The 24,226-nt window shown below is 39.6% G+C and overlaps 1 protein-coding gene across 1 annotated transcript in view; it reads right to left on the bottom strand.

The window, feature by feature from the left end:
- NDFIP2 (Nedd4 family interacting protein 2) overlaps window positions 1-24,226 on the bottom strand; it is a 54,127-nt gene that overhangs the window by 10,089 nt on the left and 19,812 nt on the right. Inside the window, exons 3-6 of the mRNA XM_015832323.1 lie at window positions 10,173-10,329; window positions 7,667-7,803; window positions 6,034-6,093; window positions 368-455 (exon numbers count right to left, since the gene is read on the bottom strand). Of these exons, the coding sequence (XP_015687809.1) occupies window positions 368-455; window positions 6,034-6,093; window positions 7,667-7,803; window positions 10,173-10,329 (442 nt within the window). The remainder of the gene's footprint in view (window positions 1-367; window positions 456-6,033; window positions 6,094-7,666; window positions 7,804-10,172; window positions 10,330-24,226) is intronic.

The raw sequence follows: 24,226 nt of genomic DNA on the forward strand, positions 1-24,226 counted from the left end.
TAAGTACCTGCATGTCATAAGCATCTGAATTAAAATTACCATATTGAAATCAAATCTGATGTTTTTTAATTTTTATTTGGTGTGCATTGGAACAGGGGTAGTCTTATACGGCGAGTATAGCCCAAACTCTATATTTTAACTGGAAAAGTTGGGGGTCGTCTTATACGCCCAGTCGTCTTATACGCCGGAATATACGGTACATTTTCAGCATTTTCAGCAAAGACAATCACATTTTCTCAAACCCTCTGCCCTATCCTATCAGCACTTCTGCTTTCTATCAGTAGGGCATGTACATGTATCCCCCAACAGAGAAATATTCTGCTTTAAATAAAAATAACTTAAAAGCAATAACAGAAAAATTACTGACTGAAAAAAGCCAACATAAAAATGCCATCATTTCCCACACGGAGTTGGTCTGCATCGCTGAAGTCATCTCTTGGGGGATATTCTTCTTCCTTTAAGAGGACAAGAAACACATTTTAACAGCGGACAACAAACACATTTTAACAGAACGATAACGAGTAAGATTTTGTAAACCACAACTTTTTGCAGGAGTAGGAATCTATGTATGAAATCAAGGATGCATTATGAAAGGGATGTATTTCGGCTATCCAGTTAAGATGTAAATTGTCATAACCCTTCATTAAAATCAAATCAACAATACATCTTCAAAATGTATCTTATGTTGTATTTATCAGCAGCCATATGCCCCAGTTTTTAAGTCATAATGAGTAAAAATGGTAGAAACATAGAAAACTTGAAGGCAGAGAGTCCATCGAGTTTGCCTTTTGAGTTTTTTTTTCTTTCTAATTTATGTCTTTTTAAATTATTTATTTTTATTTGTTTGTATTCATTTTTTTTAATGAAACGGTCTTTAGGTGGCCTTTCCCTCTCCTTGACTAATCTAAAATTACCTAGCACAGTGGTGGTGAACCTATGGCACGGGTACCAGAGGCGGCACTCGGAGCCCTCTCTGTGGGCACACGTGCCGTTGCCCCAGCCTCACCTCCCCCCGCGACCCCATCTCCAGCAGCCCCCCTGAAGGAGAGTCGCCCCCGAGCGTGGCCCACACGGAGCAGTGCAGCCAAGGACATGGCATCCAGGCAGCGTAGACAAGACTCTGCCCTCATGCCCCATCATGCACAGTTGATGCTGCGGGGCACGGGCAGAGGGTGTGGCTGCCATAGTGCTGCTGGGCTGCCTGGGCGATCTGCGGCGGGCCCTGGAGGCGGTGAGTGGCCTTGCGGGCAGGCGGGACAGGGGATGGGGGGGCAGAGTGGGGGCGGGGCAAGGGGGTGGAGTGGGGGTGGGGCCAGTTTTTGGGCACTCGGTCTCTAAAAGGTTCATCATCACTGACCTAGCATGTGGAAATCCCATGCTTGCCTGTTAGAACATTTTACTTACTTTGGCAGAATCTGGATGTAATATACAGGATCAGGCCTGAGTAGTCATTGAATTGGAGACTGGTAAAAATACCAGTTTTCCAAGTTTTAAAAACTTTGGAAAAAGGCAATTACAAACTATTTTTGTACTGTTGCCACCACCCGAAGTCCCTAGGAGTGGAACTCAAAGGAGATTTTATCTTTTTTAAAAAAAAAAATAGAAGGTTTAGGAGTTTCCTTAATCAGTCCTTATCTAAAGATCATTTCTATGGAGCACATCTCTTATTACCAGTTATTGTGCTAGCCACAGTTATAATAGACAGCAGCCCTTGAGGCACTGCAAAATGAGAAACATGGAGGGTAAATTGCATGTTATTTTGTTATTCGATTTTAATTTAATTTAATTTAATTTAATAATTTAATTTATATACCGCCCTTCTCCCGTAATCCCAGCTTTGACACTGAGGACACAGAGAAACCTCCAAATGGCCTCAACGACTCTCAGAAAGAGTGCTAATGACCAGATGACTGCAAGGAATATAAATCATTCCATTCTCCACCATTCAGTCAGAACTGAAGAAGCTTCTTGGATGAGAAGCGAAACATCTTCAAGGAAAAACGAAGTCCAGTTGCCTTTTGAAAAAAAGCACCTTTGGGACTATGTATTTGATAGTGTCTCTTGGTAACTAAGAAAGTCATTCTATTTCCAGAATATTGTGTGATTCTCTGCAGGTAAATATCTTTCATTATGTATAATGTTTCTTTTCTTGGGACATTCCATTCAGGAACATTATGGGGTAGGGAATAAAAGATTCTCTTGGTTTCCTCAACCAACGGCACGCCAGTCACTAGACTTTTAAAAACAACACACTTTAATTGTTGTCATTTTGTGACTTGAAATATTTCTTTTTTATATGTGAAAGCAGGAAGGAATGACTAATCCATAGTATAATCATGAGTTTCATTTACTCCATTCAAAAAAGGCATGTATATTTATAAGGTGCAATGACTGGCTACCATTTATAGCACATTTATTATTTATTTATTTATTTTATTTTGCCCTAATGTTATGTCCACTGGCAGAGTATTTCACCAGATCCATTCAATTAACATTTTTCTATAATATTTAATGGAAAGCAAGTAAGAATATAAGAATATCTACGCTTTCTATTCTTAATACTTGATGTTTATATATTGTCTTAATATTTCATTACTAGATGTGTGTATATATTGTTCAAACAATATATTCAAAGAGAGGCTAAGATCATTCTTAAAGATACAAAGGATTATTGATTAATGAAAATATATTTATAATGCAAACCAATAATGAACTAACCATGAAACCCAAATGTTTTATATATATTGGCCATAGTGGGGCTGTGCAAATGATCCATGTGGGAAGGATGTGATACTTCAGAATTTCATAACATTGATAAATTACAAAATAAAGTAAGTATACAACTGACAATTCACTAGCACTTTACAGCCCCCAATTTTGAAACTATTGAGACATGCAGCATATGGCCATCCAAACATGCAACAATAGTAAACTATCACAATATTCAATCCACAAAGTACTAAAAGCATTCTAAAATTAATGCTTTGCTGATATTCAAACGCCAGAGGGAGCTAACATCCTAAAAATTGTTACATGAAGTTGTCTAGGCAGACTCTCAATATTTTTTTTTGCCTACACCATTATAAAGTGTGTAAAGCAGTTTATCTGCATACCATTTCAAAGAACTAAAATTTATAGCACAACACGGAAGCTGTCACTCTTCCCAAATAATCTCTATGAGGCCTGTTTTTAAATTTGAAATACAAATATGCAGATGAATACTCAGCAGAATTATGCAGACTAATTTACAAAGCATGCACTTATCCTTTGAAACAAGGTAAGTTGTTATGCTATTTAAAAAAAAATCCACTCAGTGTATGTCTCTTTTTAAGTGGGAATTCTTTTTAAACAGTAGGTTTATTTCTTAAAAAAAGACTTTCAAGAAGCTGAAGTAGTATACTTTAAGGTATATTAAATTCATGTGTCACTTTCTACACTCCCAAAATATTGAAACAAACAAAATCTTTATTTAGAGCTTAAAACTTATTTAAAGCTTAAAACTTGCTACCTCATCATTAAAAGTTATTTACCAATATAGGCAATTAAACAGGCTATTTCCCTGTTAAATAATTATAACCCTAGAATCCTGAAGTTATGCACATTTGAAGGGGGTAAATGTACAAGATTTCACAAAATCTGGGTTAGAGTACTCTAAGCTGAGGTAGTCAAAATTGTATGCCAACAAATGTTAATTCTTTTATAGAAAAAAATATAATGATTTCGCGAGGGTGTGTTTTTAAATTATTTTTAACAATAGTCACACAATGAGTTAAAGCACTGAATTTCCAATCACTGAAAGTCCCATCCTGATATATGATGACTCTTTAAATCTGCTGATCCTAATTACATGAGAAATGTATGAATAATGCACAGATATTACAACCACGTGAGAAGAATGAGAAACACACATCTGAACTTTACATTCAGATATCCTACGATGCATTCATTTATGACTGAGATTAAGTAATGAGTCATCATCAGGAAAGCCATCAACGGTTAAACTATTTTTATATGCAATTTAATTTCATTGCACTATTTTTCCTTGAATATTCCAGTCAGCAGAGTCCAAGACCAACAAATATGGGACACAATAAGCTAACGTATTTCAGAATGGTAGAATCTGATCTGTTATTCTGATAAACAACTAATAACTTATTCACACAAACACAACAAAAAAGGTTTATTATAAAACAAAATAAAGAAGTATAATTCATACTTCAAATTGCCTCCCAGAAGAAAATTAATGTATTGGAAACCCTATTTGCTTTCACGAATAGGTTTTTTCCCCCCACAATTTCATCCAGAGCTCAGTTGCTCACTGTACTGGATACAGCATCTAAACTCTTAAAACTTAAAGCTCTCTAATCTTAGCTCTTAGATGCTACACAAATGAATACTAGGACTATTTAGTACTTTCAATTAGATCTCCAAAAGGCAGCTCAAGCATCATGTAACATCTGTGTGAAACTTCTTAAAGCACCTGTGTCCTTCCCAAGAGTCACAGAGTACAGGTAATTGACTTACAACGGTTTGTTCAGTGACTGCTCAAAGTTACAACAGCATTGACAAAAGCGACTTATGATTGTTTTTTCACTGACAATCGTTGCAGCATTCCCCTGGTGACCTGCTCAAACTTCAGGTGCTGGGCAACTGGCATGTACTTGTGACGGTTACAGTGTCCCCAGGTCATGTAATCGCCTTGCATGACCCTTTGACAAGCCAAGTCAAGAGGAAGCCAGAGTCACTTAATCAACTTAACAACTGCAGCGATTCACTTAACACAGGGGTCTTCAAATTTGGCCCTTTTATGACTTGTGGACTTCAACTCCCAGAATTCCTCAGCCCGGCACGCTAGCTGAGGAATTCTGGGAGTTGAAGTCTACAAGTCATAAAAAGGCCAAGTTTGAAAACCCCTGACTTAACAAGTGTGGCAAGAAAAAAATGTAAAATGGGGCAAAGCTCACTTAACTTTCTCACTTAGCAACGGAAATTTTGGGCTCGACTGTGGTCATTAAGTCAAGGACAATTTATAGTTGCTGAAGGCAACCTTGTCATTCTGAAAGAAGGTATGGCTGCTTTAAGTTGTTGGTGCATGAGTGCCCCAAAGGATTTCTGGGAGATCAAATTCAAAGCAAAGCATATATGATAAATACGTGAGTGCCTTGGAGCACTCTAGAGAAGACATGTCAAACTCACGACGTCACATGACATCGTGCAACGTATCAGGACAGTTTTGCCATTGCCGGCAATGGGGTGGGCGGGGCTTCTATGTTGACACGTCCAGCCCGCGGGCCGGCAGTTTGACGCCCCTGCTCTAGAATGTGAATGACCTGCACTACCTCATTCAGGGTGTCTGGCCTTTTAAGCAAAATGCCTCTGTAATTATTCTCCATAATTAAAAGAACTAAATATCCTTATAAACAAAAATTAACACATGCATAATGTTTTGAAATATGCCCTACCTTGCTCTGTGCAGCTCACTTCTAAATAAATCTGTGTGGGACTGCCATTTGTCATTTATTTATTTTCAATTTTATTGATTTATTCAATTTGTACAGCCGCCCATGTGAAACCAGTGAGTCTGGGTGGCGAGCCATCATAAAAACCATTAAAACAGTCAAAAACACAATACAAAAAAAACCTTAAAGGCAAATAGCAGCCAAGAGATATTATAATCCATCAGTGTCTGTGTTCCGTTTTATTAGGACTATAATCTTACTGCATGCAATAGGACAGGGGTCTCCAACCTTGGCAACTTTTAAGACTTGTGGACTTCAACTCCCAGAAGCTGGCTGAGGAATTCTGGGAGTTGAAGTCCACAAGTCTTAAAGTTGCCAAGGTTGAGGACCCCTGCAATAGGATACTTCCAAACAGAAATGAACAGATTTGCAATGTAGGTCACTTTCTTTTATGAAAGTATTATAATTCATTTGAGAGGGTAAGTTTATTTAGAAAAGGAAAAGATTTTTTTTTTAATGTCTGCCATAAATGAACTTCACTGCAAAATCTAAACTTCACAGAATGGAATCATACCTCTGGTGGACTCAGGAATATTTCATCAAACAGACTCCTAGACTCCCTAAATTGGCCGTGCTAAGCATGTAAAGAAAATAAGACAGAAGAGCTAAACGTGTGTTAAATCATCCTGTACAAGTCATTCTATCTCTGTAAATTAATTTTTAAATAAAATTTAACAATGAAGTTAAATCAAGGACATAGAAACCCAGTCATTCAAATTTTGAAGAAAAAAAAATTAACAGTAAATTATTCCTATATAAACACATATAGTGAATTTTGCTCAAGCCTTCGTAGCTGACTCATTGCATTTTTTTGTACAAGAGGGTTACATAAAATAGAATATAATGTAATAATAGTGTATATATAATATAAACAGAATATAATGTAATAATGAAATATTTTTTAAAAACCTGCTTACTGGTCTCCATACAAGATTATATCATATTATGACATGCTTTCTTGGATTGCCTGGACAGTATACAATATACATCATAAAAATATTATTGTTAACACACTGTGCACAGTATTTATAGATTAGAACCTGGAAACTGTCATCACAGCTGAAATAAGAGGGGCTAACCTATATAAATTCTTCTGCTAGCAGCCTAGGAAGCTGAGTACCTGAGGTAGCATAACTATATGGTACTTTAACGGGTGACACCATCAGATTAAACATAACCCATCAATATCTACTAGAAATCTATCAGGAATCAGGGGGGGAAAAGCTGCTACTGCTGCATGCCAAAGTCTGGAAAAAGCCACCGCCTTGGCTGAGTTTCTAAATACAGGTAGTCCTCAACTTACAATAGTTCATTTGGTGACCGTTCAAAGTTACAATTATTCATTACTGTATTTAACTTTAATTTACTTAAATTATCTAAAAAGGGAGTTAAAGTGCTTTATAGATTTGGTAATTTAATAGTTGGTTAATGTTATTTAGATTATGATTATTATTTGTTAACCCTGTGAATAGCTCTGGGAAGTGGGGTGGGAGGGGGGGTTTGGGGGTGGGAAGGGGGGAAAATATTGTAATCTTTATAAAACTTTTAATAAAAAAAAAGTTACAATGGCACTGAAAAAAGTGACTTAGGACTGTTTTTCACATTTAACGACCATTGCAGCAGCCGCACGGTCACGTGATCAAAATTCAGATGCTTGGCAACCAGCTCGTATTTATGACGGTTGCAGTGTCCCGGGGTCACATGATCCCCTTTTGTGACATTCTGACAATCAAAGTCAATGGGGAAACCAGATTCACTTAATAACCGTGTTACCCACTAAACAACTAAAGTGATTCACTTAACAACTGTGGCAAGAAAGGTCGTAAAAAGGGGGCAAAACTCACTTAATAACTGTCTTGCTTAGCAACAGAGAGTTGGGGCTCAATTGTGGCCGTAAATCGAGGACTACCTGTATATTTTACTTGCTTAACTGTTGTGCAAAGTCTGAGGTCTACCTTTTGGCAATCAAGTTTTGAAATAATTAAAAGCCTCCAGACTTAAATAACAAATATATATATCCTTTAAAAAAACCCTATGCAAACATTAAGAAGAACTGGGACTTGACTTAATACGGCACGTACAAAAGGCAGACTTGTGTAGTGTAGTTTCCAAAGGGTACATTTACGTAGCACAATCTGCTTACTCACTCTGTGGGTTGCTGCTTCTGCTGCAACAGCTGCCATTGCCGCAGCTTTGGCCTTCTCCGCCTCATCGTAAGTGGGAAGAGAAGTAGCTACGCTGTACGGAGGTGGCACTGGGTAAAATTCATTAGGTGATTCCACTTCTGTAAAAGAACAGAGACTCATCTGGGTGGAAATAAACAAGCCGAGGCTGAATCCAGATAAGACAAAGCTGCTGTTAGTTCAACACAGTTCTCTGCCAGCCATTGTCTCTAAGAGGAAGCTTGGATGGGTGGACAGGGTGTTATTGTGGTGGAGGTGTTTGGAGTGTACCATGCTTGATTTGTTTTGCAGCTGCTGGTATGTGGCTGCACCTGCTTCTCTTGCTTGATCCTGGTTGTGTTTCCTGTTTTTTATTGCTCGTTTTGTTGTTTGATGTTGCTGGTCATTGACCGAATAAATACATTTCAAATTCAAATTCAAATTTCAAGTTCTCTAGAGCAGTGGTGGCGAACCTATGGCACGCGTGCCAGAGGCGGCACTCAGAGCCCTCTCTGTGGGTATGCACGCCATCGCCCTAGCCCCAACTCCCCCGCAGCCCCCTCCTCACCAGCAGCCCCCCCAGAGGAGCGTTGCCCCCGGGTGTGGCCCGCACAGAGCAGCGCAGCCAAGGACATGGCAGCCGGGCGGGGAGCAGGCGGAGGGCATGGCTGCCATGGTGCTGCAGGGCCGCCTGGGCAATCTGCTGCGGTGGGTCGTGGAGACGGTGGGTGGCCCTGTGGGTGGGGCGGGCAGGCCAGGAGGTGGAGCAGGGGCGGGCTGGAGCGGTTTTTGGGCACTCAGTCTCTAAAAGGTTCACCATCACTGCTCTAGAGGAAGCCAGTCTATGACCTAGGATTGTCTTGGATTAATAACAACTTCTCGATGAACAATTGGAAGCTATGCCTAAAGGAATCTTGTCTAGCTATACTGGATGCACACTGTCACTACAGTCTTTCGTGGGAAGGCAAAGAAGACTTTGTGACAGTAACTCACACTTTCATCCTAACCAGCTATGATACTGTAAGGTGCTTCACATTCCCTTTAAAGGTCAGTTTGAAACAAATGTTGATTTAAAGTAGAGTGGCCCGCATATTACCTGGCACTAAATGCTATAGGCACAATACATCTATGCTGTATGCCTTGCAGTGGGTGACAGTAGAATTCTGTGTGCAGTTTAAAGTCCTATGTAGCAGAGTGTGGAACTACCTTTTTCAACTAGAATCAACTAACTAATCCAATATGACTATCTGGGAAACACTGTGTGCAATTCTTCAGTACTATAAAACTGCACGGGAGGGGTGGGGGAGGCAGAGAGAGGAGGCTGCCCAATATTATGGAACAGCTAAGTTTGCTCCCATGCGGTTGGTTTTCTGGATGGAGGTCAAAATGGATCTCACCCGAAGAGTTTAACTTCAAATGGGAAAAATCATAGGAATGTTTCAACTTATTCCATTAGATTTTTTTTTATTACTTCAATGTATGTGTTACATTTTTATTATTGTAAGACTGGCTTTATTGCTTTATTCTTACATCCATGTTTTTGCACTGGTGAGTTATATGATCTAGATCAGGGGTAGTCAACCTTGGCTCTTTTATGACTTATGGACTTCAACTCCCAGAATTCCTGAGCCAGCATGGCTGGCTCAGGAATGCTGGGAGTTGAAGTCCACGAGTCATAAAAGAGCCAAGGTTGACTACCCCTGATCTAGATTAACGTGCTCTTATTTGCCAAATTATATTTGTTTAATTATTGTACTAATCCTGGATAGCGTGTTCTGCTTTCTACAAGTTGCAATTCCCATTTCCTACCTTACAAGAAACCCATGTCTTTTCAAAATAGTATGTACACATTTGTACACATACGCACTACCTAAAACCAAGAAAACACTTTTGCTTTTGATGCAATTATTCTTATATAAAATTAAATCAATTAAATCAAAGATTTTTTTAAAAAAATCGTATGATTATTCTTCTATATAAATAAAAATGTAAATGTTCGTTTGTTCAAAATCTTAAATCTCCGAAAGTTCTTCACCGATTGCTTTGAAATTTTGATACAACGTTGCATTCGAATACGCGCGTTTTTATATACCTATATTATATATAGATGTCACACTTGTGACAGGTAAAAACATGCTTTTTTTGAAAAACAGCGCCATCTGTTGGACGTAAAAGCAACACACGCTTTTACCAGACTTAGCCACAGCAACGCGTGGCTGGGTACAGCTAGTTGGAGTATAATTAAATTAAAAACCCTAATCTCATAATGCATAGAGAGGAAGGCATAATCAGACAAATTAATTGCACGAAATCCAATTTAGCCTGTTTGTACCGATAGGTGAAACAAAATCATTTGACTTTTGGATGAAAGAATTGAGCAAAGCATCTTTAAGCAGGTCAGCGGAAGCAGGCCATAGGAGTGCTGGTGGCACTATTTCAGCATTTGCTAAAAATACCTGGGGTGGTTATATAATCATGAAAAGGGCAGTACCTGTTGGTGCAGCTGCTTCTGTAGCGATGCTACAATAAGGTGGAGGGGAAGTATCCACTTCAGCTGAAGATGCCTCTGTTTGACAAGCTGGTGCAGTTTGCGTAGAAGTGGACGGTTGTTCAACTGTAGATTCTGCAGGATCATCTTCATTATGAAGCTTTAAAGAAAAACAAATGGAATTAAAATATGTGCACCCCAATATGACATTTGACTAGATAATGTGTACTTAAGTATTTGTGCTGTAAATAAACAAGAGAGTAATACTTTATCTTTCAAGCACTCAGACACTCATAGTAGAAAAGGGTTATATGGGTGTTTCTTCCTCTTAAGTGTTCTGTGTTTCTTTCATCTTGACTATGATGGAGATCAAAAGCATTACGGGTGACAGTTTTTCTCCCAGCCCTTCGATATTCATCACGTTGTACATTTTCTCCCGGATATTAATTGTACACTGGGATAATCCACAATTAAATGCAGAAAGTATTTCAAAATGATTTCTCTGTTTAGCATCTAACTCCCTTCTTGCAACTGATTCTTGAATCTGATTACAGCTCACTGGTAGAACATGGTTCCCCTTGAAAATACTATTGCTCAAATTCTATCTTCCTTCTGGTAATCATGGTAGCAGTGCTATGAAAAAGAATGGCGGGGTAAAATTGTCTGAAAAACAACTCCTGTTGCTATCAAAGCAATGCAAAAAAATAAGTCACACCAACTTGATGATTTTAACCATCTATTTTAACTTGGCAGCACAAGGAAACAATGTGTCAGAACCCATTTCTTTAGTGGGGAGGGGAACTTTAGCTGGTTCAGTCTTTTCTTTTCCCTTCTGAGGGTTCTGCCATTCTCCTGGGAGAGGGGGGAAGCTCGAGGGAATCGTTTTGTATCTTTTTCCATTCACTTAGCTGCTCCGCTTCCTCTATCTCAGGGCTAGGCCACCTTGGCTCTTTTATGACTCCTGGACTTCAACTCCCAGAATTCCTGAGCCAGCCATGCTGAGGAGAAAGGGAGAAGTTTCCATGCTGAGCCATGCTGGCTCAAAAATTCTGGGAGTTGAAGTCCACGAGCCATAAAAGAGCCAAGGTTGCCTACCCCTGCTCTATCTGCTTGCTCTTTGAACTGATTCCCCCTTGATGCCAATTTGGGGCGGGCATCTGGCTTATCTCTCTGCAGAAAAAAAGATGTGGAAGACTCAACAACAGTTTTCACAGCCTTGGGAACAGAATCTTATCAGCCTCATTCCCACAGCGGACACCTGGGGATTGCCTCGTTTGAACTGACCGGAGAGAACTATTGGGGTGGGGTTTACTTTTTGCTCCTTTAACCTATTGATTTGAGCAGGAAACCCTCAGATCCTGCCTTCTGTGCCTGCTGTCAGCTTCTCCTAATAAAAGTTCCTTTTGGGATGAAATCATTCCAGGAGTTCTGCTTCCTTGGGAAGAGGTTTTGAAGCGGGTCCTTACACAACAGCCAACGACATCAACACCCCAATCAATCCAATAAGAAGCCACACCCAACCAGGCACCACATAAATACAACGCATAGAACAACCCCAAAGGACCCTCAAGCAGGAGACCCTATAGCAGAGGTCCCCAACCTGTTGGGAACCAGGGACCAGTTCCGTGGAGAGAGGTTTTTCCGCGGACCGGAGGGTGTGTGGTTTTGTGTGCTGCCTGCATCTCATGGATGGGGCTTTGCTTGTTTGTACGGGCCAGTTGCTGGCATGCCGCGGCCCGGTACTGGTCCACGGACTGGAGGTTGGGGACCCCTGCCCTATAGCATTCCGGATAAAAGGACTGAATTTAAAGACATTCACACAGAATACTAAATAACGATGGATACATCCAGATGTGATGTGAGAGGGCTAGATTTACTCTCCTTGTTCTTTTGTTTCATTCACCTCTGCTTCTTTTACCAGCATGACCAGGTACAGGCAGTCCTCCACTTACGACCTTTCATTTAATGACTGTACAAAGTGTGGGAAGTCAGCCCCCCCCCCCCCAGAGAAAGAAATATTTTTGGAAATATTTAAGACAGAATATATTTCCCTAAAGGATTTAAAGGTAGAAACCAACACACACACCCCAAGTCTCTTTGTCCCAAAAAGAAACCAAATCTGCAAAATTGCAGATGTGATAATCTTGACAGACTGGAGTCAGAAAACTGGGATTAGGAAGAAAGATCCCTAGAATCAACAACCCCTCACGCCAAAAATCTAAGACTCATCAGCCACAGCTCCAGGGAAGCAGTGGATGCCATTGTTTGATCAGCGGAACCCAGGGCACATCAACTCTACCACATCAAACTGGCCAATCAGATACAATGGGAGATGGGCCGTCCCTCAAGTAAACAAGTGATGGCGAACCTTTTAGAGACCGAGTGCCCCAAAACCACCCCGCACCCCGCCCTGCCCCACACTTCCCCACCACCTGCACTGCTCCGCCCGCCCGCAGGGCCACCCACCACCTCCACGGCCAGCCGCAGATCTCCCAGGCGGCCTGGAAGCATCATGGTGGCCATGCTCTCCACCCACAGCATCATCTGCACGCGATTGGGCACAAGGGCGAAGTCTTGACCCAGCTGCCTGGCTGCCATATCCTTGGCTGTGCTGTTCTGCACGGGCCCTGCCTGGGGACGACTCTCCTCTGGGGGGGGGGCTGCTGGTGAGGAGGGGGCCGTGGGGGGAGCGACTGCGCATGCCCACAGAGAGGACTCTCAGTGCCGCCTCTGGCACGCGTGCCATAGGTTTGCCACCACTGCCCTATGTCGTGAAAGATTTTATAGGTAGCAACCAATACTTGAATTGCACTCAAAAGCAAGTGGCAATCGGTGCAGTTCATGCAGCAGAGGTTTTACATGGGCATATTGAAGAATGCCCATTACCTCTCATGCTGCTGCATTTTGATCCAGCTGGAAATTACAGGTGGTATTCAAGAGCAAGCCCTTGTAGCGTGCATTGCAGTAATCAAGCCATGAGGTGACCAGGGCATGAGGGATTGCCTGAAGGGACAACGAATCCAGAAAGGTAAACAGATAACTCTAGTGAAATCTTTACTTTTACTTACCATATTACGGTAAGTTATCTACGTTATCATAGTTATCTAACTATACTAAACTGAAACTCGACACAAATATACAAAATTCATAAGCCCTGCCAGTAATTAGACAGTTACCAATTCTCTCTCCACTCACGAAGGTTAAGTTATTGCCCACAGTTGCACAATTAAATAGAAACACGTATTTTAACACTTCCCAAATAAAAGTCTCATGACAGGGAAGAAGAAATCTACAAGGGTTTCTGAGGTGATTAAGGGAGAATAGAAACTTGACTTTAAAGCTTGCCAAGATATGTTTGCTTAGGAAAAATCTAATTAGATACACGTGAAGCAAATTTAATTAAATACAAAACAGATTTCACATGACAGCAAAAGATAATAGGGCAAGGATTAAACAGCTATGCTAAAAGGTGGGCAAGCTTCTTTTTTTTTGGCAGCTGGGGACCACATTAAATATATTTGGAAGGCAAAATGAGCAGGTTGATTCTACAAAATGAGCAAGGCCATGTAACACACATAGTAGGAGACTATGATTTTCACCATTCAAATGATCATGTTACAGACCTAAGGAGCTGTTTTTAAGTTCACATATTTTCTTCCTCTTTTCCTATGAAGTCCTCACAACACATGAGATCAGATTCTGGTAATAGATCTGGAGAAACTTCAAAACACACAGAATGAGACAAAACAAGATAGAAATAGCAAGCAAAGTACATGTTGTGGAATTCTTTACCACTGTACCAGTAGTACCAGGGAACATGTCTACATTTTCCTCTGTGCAACAAAATAATGTATTATATCTGTGTGTGTGTGCATTTGTGTACCAGAGCAGTCCAGTATTCTGGGCAATTTGACTAGGAGAGAGAAAAGAGACCTTAACAAGGAGCAGTCAGCAACCTGATGAACTGCAGATCAACTGCTTCTACCACTACAGCTACCAACCTGATCCAGACCACTTTTAAACTCTATTTTTTCTTTTGTAAAATTGTCTCTGCCCACAAAATTGTGTCCATTCCATTATTTTCAGGTGAGTTATCCTGGCAAAGGCAGATAGACAGATTCTCAAACCTCTTTTAAAAGATTCTTTCCAATATTCTACTGGGTTGGGAAAAAAAGAACCAGAGGAATGGGTAACCCCTTCTACTTGATTAATCTCTATATCACAAGCAAATGCAAAATACTTCAAATTATGACCTTTTGTTAAGGTTACAGGTATCAAATACAAAAACTGTAATGAAATATAAAATGAATCTTTAAAAAGAATAGACACAGAGGAAACAATGTTCTTTAGATACGAGTTCCTTGAAATTAAACCTAGTTGGACAAGACTATCAGTAAGGTTGATTAGAAAGAGACAGGGCAGAGAATATAAAATTCAGAATAAAGCACTGATGTAACTTGAGAGGTCAGCATTCTTACCAACAAACTGCAATTAAAAAGATTTAAGAAACAGAACAGAAACATGTTCCTGAGTCAGAGGTTCTCAAACCATCATTTGTGATCCTTGAAAACTCATTCCAAATTGTCCTCCAGAAACATTGCAGAGCAGAAAGTCTAAGAGATACTGGATCAGCCCTGAACTTGATTCCCCACCCACCCAACATCAGAAATTCAAAACTATTTTGACCAGGATCATTTTGTCAAGCTTGTTAATAAGGCCTAAGATGATTTTCATGACATCTTATTCTGCGACAACTAAGAGACAAGATGATTATGAACAGGACTTGCAAGCCCAGCCAGAAAAAAACCCAAACCTGCAGTATTTAAATTCAGCTTTGGGAGAACCACACCTTTCACCCCTGCTGTATAAAACAAAAGCTGCTTGTAGTGTGGTATGACTGGGTCTAATACAGTGGTTCTCAACCTATGGGTCGTGACCCCATTTGGGGTCGATCGACCATTTCACAGGGGTCGCCAAGCAAGGCTGTCCACCATTTTTTTCCCCTTTTCCGGCGGGTGCCTTACCTCCCTTGAGCTGGGCCAGCTGGTGGTCGGCCTGCTCCGTCTCTGCCGCTTGCCAGCTACGCCTCGGCCGGCGCAGGGGGCGGAACCACGCATGCGCAGCACTCCCGGGCAGGAAAAGTCCTCGACTTACGATCGGTTGGGTAGTCCTCGACTTATGACCGGTTTAGTCCTCGACTTACGACCGGTTTAGTCCTCGACTTACGACCGGTTGGGGGTCACAGCATTAAAAAGGTTGAGAACCACTGGTCTAATATACTGAATAGTAGGTGTGGGCCTCAAAACTCTTTTCCTCAAAACCATCTGGATTTTTATATTCTGGCCCTGCCTTCAGTATTGGGACAGCAATTTGGAAATCCCTGCTGCTACCACCTATCTTCCCTGTTGCCCCCTTCTGGGGTGCCTTACTCTGAAAGTCCCCCAAATTCCAAAGTGTTTAAGGGGGACAGGATTTTTATATCTTGAAATTTCTTTCTGAAAATTAAAACTGGGGGGGGGGGAGAGGAAGATTTCTATAACTCAGCCTCCTAGCTGGATAGGATTTTCCAAGAGGATTCACCTCTGTTTTGGGGGATAGACACTAACTCATGAAAGAGTAAATCGGGCTTTAACAACAAAAAAAAAAAACAGTAAAAAATATGCTCCTCTTTAACTTCATAGAATAAAATGCAAGCTGTCAACATTAGTTCAGGTAAATGAATATTCTTCCTATTGGACTGCAACTTAAAAGGAGAACCTTTTGCTTTAAAAGGACCCAATTATTATTTTTTTCCTTTTATCTAGGAGAAGAAGCAAGGGCTGGAGTATCAAATTCTCTGTGTGCATGCCAAAGTGGGTTTTTTCCTCTTCTGAAATTTTGAACTGAAGTTGAAATGAGGACATATGTATTCTATGTCGGAGCCTGCAGCTTCCACTACAGCATCATAGTCTTCCATAAAACTCAAATACTTAATCATTTATACTTTACAATGAGTCATCTAACTAAGTAACATTGAATTTAAACAAAGAACATAAATTATTCTTCTATAAATGAAAAGGAAAATCTTCTGAAGAGCTTCCATTAGCATTCTGGTCAGTTATCTTATCATTAGTTTTTCAGTGGAAGACCTACATTAGAAAGCTGCTTGGATTATTTGAAACTTGAAGAAGCTTGATAATGCAAACAATACTATTTAGATTATGCTGTTGACAAAGTTTACCATGTCTATTTTTCAAATTTGGAATATTTTAATTTGCTTTGAGGTTATGAGGTTATTTTTGAATATTGCTTGGAACCTGCAATTGTAGGAGAATGGACTATCCAGATATCTTTTTGGTATTTTTTAAAACTCACAATGTTACACCAATTTCGTCTCTGTAGAGGCTGCTAATTTATTTTGATATACATTTCAATGTGCTGATTCTATCGAGCAATGATAAATGACTACAATTTCTCTAGAGTTATGTACAACTCCCAGTATCCTCACCAATGGCCAGAGATCCTGAAGGTATAATTGTGTAACTTTATATGTCTCATATGGGTTTTTAATTTATTTTTAATTGCTTCTACTTTTTTGTTTATTTTCCACTGCAGATTTTGCTGAATGTTTTTCTGTTTTTTTTTAAACAGTTTTAACGTTTTACATTTTCCACTTAACGTCACTTGACAACTGAATTCTGTTCAAAATCTGACTCAGAAGCAGTCATAATAAAAACAAGACATTGCTGGAATAAATTAGCCAGTTATCTTCAACTCCCCTTACTTTGTCCAAACATATTCTACAATGTATCTGGCTATCTCAAATGTTCCTTGCTTTGTGGAGCTACATTCTACAATGTATCTAGAATGATATAATAAAAGGGAAAGTCAACACAGATTGCTTTCTACACTATGACAATTCTTTTGCTGTAGCGATAGAAACCAATCAAAAGTTTAAAAATGTAGCTGATAGGATGGAGATGCAGAATAGGGCATTTGTGTTATAAAATACGCACCTGGAGAAGGAGGGGAGAGATTTCAGCAGGAACACTGTGGTTTTGTGGAGAGGAGACAGCACATTCCAGAGAAAAGTTCAAATTAAGGGTCTGTGCCATCTTGAACTGGATAGGGGAGGGAGGAAGAGCTTCAGGGGAACCATACCCTATAATCACTCAAGAGTATATCTATTAGGTTATAAGATTATAGCTTTACTATAGGAAGATTCTGTACATGAGATATAAGCAAATAAAGAACTGAGCTCGATTGGATTTCATTGTGTCATTTTTGGGCTGACAATTTGCTTCCTTCCCATAGCAATGTTAATATTTGAGATTAAGATGTTTGCTTGCAAACAGAAATAAAACAGACCTAAGGAAGTCTGGTCACTGATAGTACATGTAAAAACTGTTCACCCGGTTACAATATATTAAAACATGAATAAGCGTGAATGAAATAAAACTTAATTTAAGCAAAATGGGTATAAAGGTTATCAAACTGTACATTTTAGGGGGGGGGGGAAATTGGGTGGACTAGAACAGTGGTCTCCATCCTTTTGGGCACCAGGGACCTGTTCCGTGGAGAGGGGTTTTTCCATGGACCGGAGGGGATGTGGTTTCACATGCTGCCTGCATCCCACGTATGGGGCTTCGCTTCTTTGCGTGTCCCGGTTTTTTTGGCATGCCATGGACCAGTGTCGGTCCATGGACTGGGGATTGGGGACGCCTGGACAAGAATAAATCACATAAATCTAAATCTCTAATGATAAGATGAAACTGTCCAACTATAAAAGAATATGAAGGGACAGACACTAAAAACGACACTAAAAACTAAATATTTACTTGATTAAAATTCAATAAGCAGATTAAATCTGTTGGAAATAATGGATATCCATTAAATGTCAACATTAGGCAACTATAACTGCCAGTGATGGATCAAAAAGAAAATGATACTATTTCTGTGGAAAAATTCAACAGGCATGATATGCACAACAACAAAAAGAAACTGGGATAGCAAAGTTGGAGAAATGGAAGATCTTAGAATGACAGGAATATCTGGATTAGTAATGCCAAGAGTACTTTAAAACAGTCATGTGTAGAAAGTTCTTGTTTCTTTTGAAAACCTAATTCAACCTACATAAATACAGACTGCATAAAAATCAACAATTAGTTATTTGTTATTCTGTTGTTGTCTAAACGGAAGATGGAAAAGTACTATTTAATAACAGGAGGTGGGAAAAGCAAGGTCTTACACCAAATACACAGGAATAAAATAGGTGGTTCCTGGCTAAATAGTAATTATTGTGACAGGGATATAAGAGTCCTAGGGTCAACCATGTACGTATGAGCCAGAAGTGGACTGCAGCTGCCAAAAAAAAGCCAATACAGTCCTGGGCTGCATCAACAGAGGGATAGTATCAAGATCACATGAAGTGATAGTACCACTTTATACTGGACTAGTAAGATCACATTTGAAATACTGCATCCAATTTTTGTCAACATGATACAAAAAAAATGTTGAGACTCTAGAAAGAGGACAGAAGAGCAACAAAGATAATAAGGAGACTGGAGGCTAAGGCATATTATGAATAGTTGAGGGATCAGGTTATGTCTAATCTAATGGAGACAAGGACCAGGAGTGACCTGATAGCACTCCAGGGCTGTGGAGTCGGTAGATAAATGTTCCGACTCCGACTCCTCAGTTTTTTGTACTTCCGACTCCGACTCCGACTCCCCGACTCCGACTCCTCTGTATTAATATGCAAATGTATTTTATACATTCCATGCACATGAAAAGCATGCTTCTTCACGGTCACTTAACGTGTTCGTTTTGCGGTTACGTGAGGCACTGCANTTCTTACAGTAGAGAAGTCATTAATTATAACTTTTTGTGAATTGGGACATTTAAACTTGCTTTTTTTTTTAATTCCAATCTAAATTTAGTAGGAGTCGGAGTCGGTGCATTGTTTGCCGACTCCGACTCCGACTCCAGGTACCCAAAATTTCCTCCGACTCCGACTCCTCGACTCCGACTCCGACTCCACAGCCCTGTAGCACTCTTCAAATATTTGTGGGCTGCCACAGACAGAAAGAGGTCAGCCCCTTCTCTAAAGCACTTGAGGGCAGGATAAGATGTAACGGGGTAGAACATTATTAAGAGAGCTCCAACTTAGAATTAAGGAGAAATTTGCTGACAGTGAGAACAATTAATCAATGGAATGGCTTTCCTCTCGAAGCTGGGGTGCTCTATCACAGGATGTTTTCAAAAAAAGATTGGACAACACATTTGTCTGAAATGGTATAGGATCTCCTGTCGAGCAGAGGGTTGGACTAGAAGACCTCCAAGGTCCCTTCCAACCGTTTTCTATTTCCTATTCTATTCTAATCAGTCAGTGCACTTCCAGGCACATACTTTGAAAGTTAGTGAAGTACCATATTCAAAAATGCAGGTTAAATTTAGAAAATTAAGGAAATCAGGAGAGCCAGCATGATATCAACATGGCAAAGATGAAAAGATTCAAGTGATTTTTCAGAATAAATTATCCTCACAGGGAGAGAAAGAGCAAGGATGAAAGCCTTAAGCAACACTGACATGAGGTAAGCAGATACACGACTCCACTAATCAAGCAAGAAAAGATCTCATTTGCAGGTATTTTCAAATGCAGGAATATAAGCAGATGATGAAAATGAAAAAAAAAAATACTTTAAATAAGGTCAGAGCAATGTCACAATTCACAGCTAGGTAGAATCTGAACAGTTATCATCGCTGACATCCTTGTTCATATCAGAGGATTGGTGATGAAGATAACAGAACTCACAGAGACGGCAAAATTTACTTGTTTGATTACGGAAAGATCAGTAACTACATTACTGATTAATGAAAAAAGAGAAAAATGAACTTGTGATTTATCAGTTTGAAGATTAGAAAGGGCTGCTTACGGAGAGTGCCAAAGAGAAATGCCAAATGAACAGGAAGTAAGTTGTTAATTGAAGAAGACGTAGAACAGCTAGTAAAAGTGAAATGGAAAGAAAAAAGCCAGGACAATGGTAAATACCAAGCTAGTGTCAACCTGCAAGCTTAGTGAACCTGGAGTGGACAATGAAGTGAAAGTGGTAAACAGTGATATAATGCAAGAAGAAAACAGACTAGAAGACATAATACTTTGCAACACTGAGATAAATAGAAGTCATTTAGTCAGCCAGCTGGATCGGATCAAAGAAATTATTGGAAGACCTTGGATAGTTATTACTGTACTAAGGGCAAGTCAAGAATGGTGAGCATTTGTACACTGGCCTGGCATCCTCTTCACCATAACTGCTGAAATCTCGTAAGATCTTTAATGGAACACCATAATATCATAAGGCCTTAAACAAGAACATAAATATTTTTTAGATTCTAGCCACTTTTAATATTTACGCAAATGGGGCTCCAATCACTAACCATAATAAAGATTGCATTGTAGACACTATAATAATGTGATATGAACAACGTGGCCCCAGTTGGTATGCTGTTGTTAAATGATACATAAACTGTAAATTACAAATCCAATCTGCCTGGTATAAACAGTCTTAAGCCAAAAGTAAACAAACTGATTATCTTTTCTAGGAAACCAGCTGCTAATCACAATGCTTTCTCATCACAACAGTGCACAGCAATAAGAAATAGAAATTTTGGAGGTAAAGCTTATACAAATTCTTAATACAGCAGTAAGACTAAATTTGTTGGTAGCACAATATTGACTGATCCTTCACAAATATCTTTTATCCAATACAAGTTGGAAGCAGTGGAAGTCTTAATTCATATTCACTCAAAGCCCTCTGGTACAGTATGTCCTCAATTTGAAATTTGTGAGAGAGAAGTAAGTCAAATCATTTTCCTCTGTTCCTCCAATGGTGATTTTGAATCTCATATTAGCTTTCACCACCCAAGACAATCACAATCGCAATCACCCAACACAATCACAACTTCTGAAAGTTTTTCCATTAAGAATGTCATAACCTCTGAAATGTTCACCTGGTTACCTTAAAAACAGGATGTAGCATTTAAATGTTAAACTGTTTAGGGTTCTTTTACCTCAAAGTAAAGCTGCAGGCTGAATAGGACTTAAACACAAATGAAGGCAAATTTAGGGTTTAAACAGCTTGACAGCTTTATTAAGAGTCAGTTCCATCAGTACTGTGCATAAGCTGATCCTACAAGATTTAGATGATCCTACCTGGGATTTTGTCAAAAAAATTAAATTTGAAAAATGGAATATTAGCAGATAGAATTTCATCCTCCAAACTATGGAGAGCCATGATTTTTTAAATACAGCATTTTCTCTTTATAAATGACCTTTACTATGCACTGTGCATCATCCGTTGGATTTTAAACCATGTCAGCATATTACCAACTTCTTTATTTTCAGTGAAGTACAAACTGAAGCAACTGAAATGCAAATATGACACCTAAAATCAGACATGAAGAAACATTCAAGTTTCCTTTCTCTATTTCCTTTTGAAGTCAGCATTACAAATCCTTTCCAGGAGGTAGACTTCGGTCCCTATGGAAGCACTACAAGGTCCCAGCTGAATAAGGAAATTACCACCTACATTTTCCCAGGAAAAACAAGTATTATCTATTCAAAGCAGCAGTTCATTGGGCAGGAAATTGTGTATTTCAACAAGCACTGAAATGATTCTATTTATAAAAGAGAAATATGTAAGAGTTGTTGAACTTACAAATCTATATAAACAGAGGATCTGCATTACGCATGTTATATTATATGCATGTATTATTTAATATGTGTAAAAAAATATATTTATATTTCACATATACTGAAATGTATCTATAGCATTTACTTTCATTGTCTCAGACCATATATCTGTTACATATGTCAACGTTTAAAAGAAAGAAACTTATAAGGAAAGCATCAGCAGGCATTTACATGGTATGTTTAAAGAACATTTTATTTCTAAGCAGGATCATTGGATTCAAAAAAGGTCCTAAAAATAATTTAGTTTGATTCTGGCTTAGCCAAATATGTGAAATATGGTTTAACATAATGAAACTCCTATGACTTGCACAGCAAACCATACTTAACATACTAACATAGCCACAAAGTGAGGCAGCAAATACACATTGTTAAGAATTAAAGGGGACCACACAGCTTATCATTTCAAAGAGTGAAACTAATAAAATATTAGGTTGTTGTTTAGGAAGAGGGGGCAACTCAAACCCACACCCCATACAACTTTTATACTAAGCATTTATGCCAGTTTGCAGATTTTTCTTAAAAAAATATGTAGAGAAAAAAAAACTTTTGTCCCTTAAGGAGTTTAGCCAGAATCTTATATAAATTATGTATCGACATTCTTCCTGACTAGTGTTGGGCTACCTGGATCCTTTTAAGAGGACATCAATACAGCTGTGGAGTTGTTTTACCAAATAATATATAAGCTTAGGATACTCTCTAGAACAACAACAGGGGATATTCCTTGAAACAGAGAACATTCACAAGGCTCAAGTTGCAGTGTATGGTTAATATATCAGAAACACTACCCAATATATTGTTGAAATCAACAGTATTAACCAAATTTTGAAATTAAAATAAACCACCTACTTTTCTCATAAAGCTATATTGGTGTGATTCTATCAAAGTAGAAAGATTGATATTGGTCCATCTCAGAGACTAACTGGTTGGATTCAACTCAAAGGTTGTTCTGTTGCTATCTTGTTTTCATAAATCAGCTACGCAAATGCTACATAAAACTGCGCACAAGGGTAACCCGGCCCAGCTGATAATAGGTCTGCTTGCATGGCATATATATATTAATCTGTATGTGAGTGACCCATCCATTAGCAACACCAAGTAGGCTTGCACAACACCTCCCCAGGCTGGAAACTCGGATAGTTAATACTGATAGTCCTCAACTTACAACAGTTCATTTAGTGACTGTTTGAAGTTACAATGGCACTGAAAAAAAGCAACTGATGACCAGTTTTCACCCTTACAACCGTTGCGGCTTCCTCATAGTCACATGATCAAAATTCACAGATGCTTGGCAACGGACTCATATTTATGACAGTTGTCATGTCCCGGGGTTCAGGTTGATCCCCTTTTGCAACCTTCTGACGAGCAAAGTCAAGGGGGAACCCAGATTCACTTAACCACCATATTGCTAACTTAACTCTAGTGACTCAATCACTGTGGGTCCATATTCCTTGACAACTGTCCTGATAAGCAACAGAAATTTTGGGCTCAATTGTGGTCGTAAGGTTGAGGACTAGCTTTATAAAGGACACCGAATTATATAAATAACTCATTTAACAACCGTGTTGTCAGCTTCACAATTACAGGGGTTCGCTTAACAAGGGGAGGCAAGAAAGGGTCGTAAAATTGGGGCCTCGACAATCATCTTGCTTGACAACCTAATATTTGGGGCTCCACTGTGGTCGTAAGCTGATGTAAAGCCCTAGAGGGAATATTCACTCTGGACTACCTCCTCTGCTGAAATCGTTCCCCCCCCCCAAAAAAAAGAGAGAGAGAGAGAGAGAGAGAGAGAACGAACTGATAGGAGCTGCAATTAACAACCCTGTAATTGAGAAGGGAAAGCAAAACACAGCAGTAACAGAGAGACAGACCTGGGGGGGGGAGAGAGGGAGGATTTAACAGCCTGCCCTGGGCATTTTGAGGCTAGGAAGGAAGGGAGGGAGAGAGGGAGAGAAGAAAGAGGGAGGGAGGGAGGGAGGGAGGGAGGGAGAAAGGAAAGAAAAGAAGGAAGGAAGGAAGGAAGGAAGGAAGGAAGGAAGGAAGGAAGGAAGGAAGGAAGGAGAGGGAAGGGAGGGAAGGAGAAAGAAAAGGAGTGAAGGGAGGGAGAAAGGAAAGAAAAGGAGGAAGGAAGGAGAGTGAAGGGAGGGAAGGAGAAAGAAAAGGAGTGAAGGGAGGGAGAAAGGAAAGAAAAGGAGGAAGGAAGGAGAGGGAAGGGAGGGAAGGAGAAAGAAAAGGAGTGAAGGGAGGGAGGGAGGGAGGGAGAAAGGAAAAAAAGGAGGAAGAGAAGGAAGGAAAGAGAGTGAAGGGAGGGAGGGAGGAAGGAAAGAAA

This window comes from Protobothrops mucrosquamatus, unplaced genomic scaffold (assembly GCF_001527695.2).
Source record: "Protobothrops mucrosquamatus isolate PMUCROS unplaced genomic scaffold, P.Mucros_1.0 scaffold2, whole genome shotgun sequence".
In the NCBI taxonomy this organism is placed as follows: domain Eukaryota; kingdom Metazoa; phylum Chordata; class Lepidosauria; order Squamata; family Viperidae; genus Protobothrops; species Protobothrops mucrosquamatus.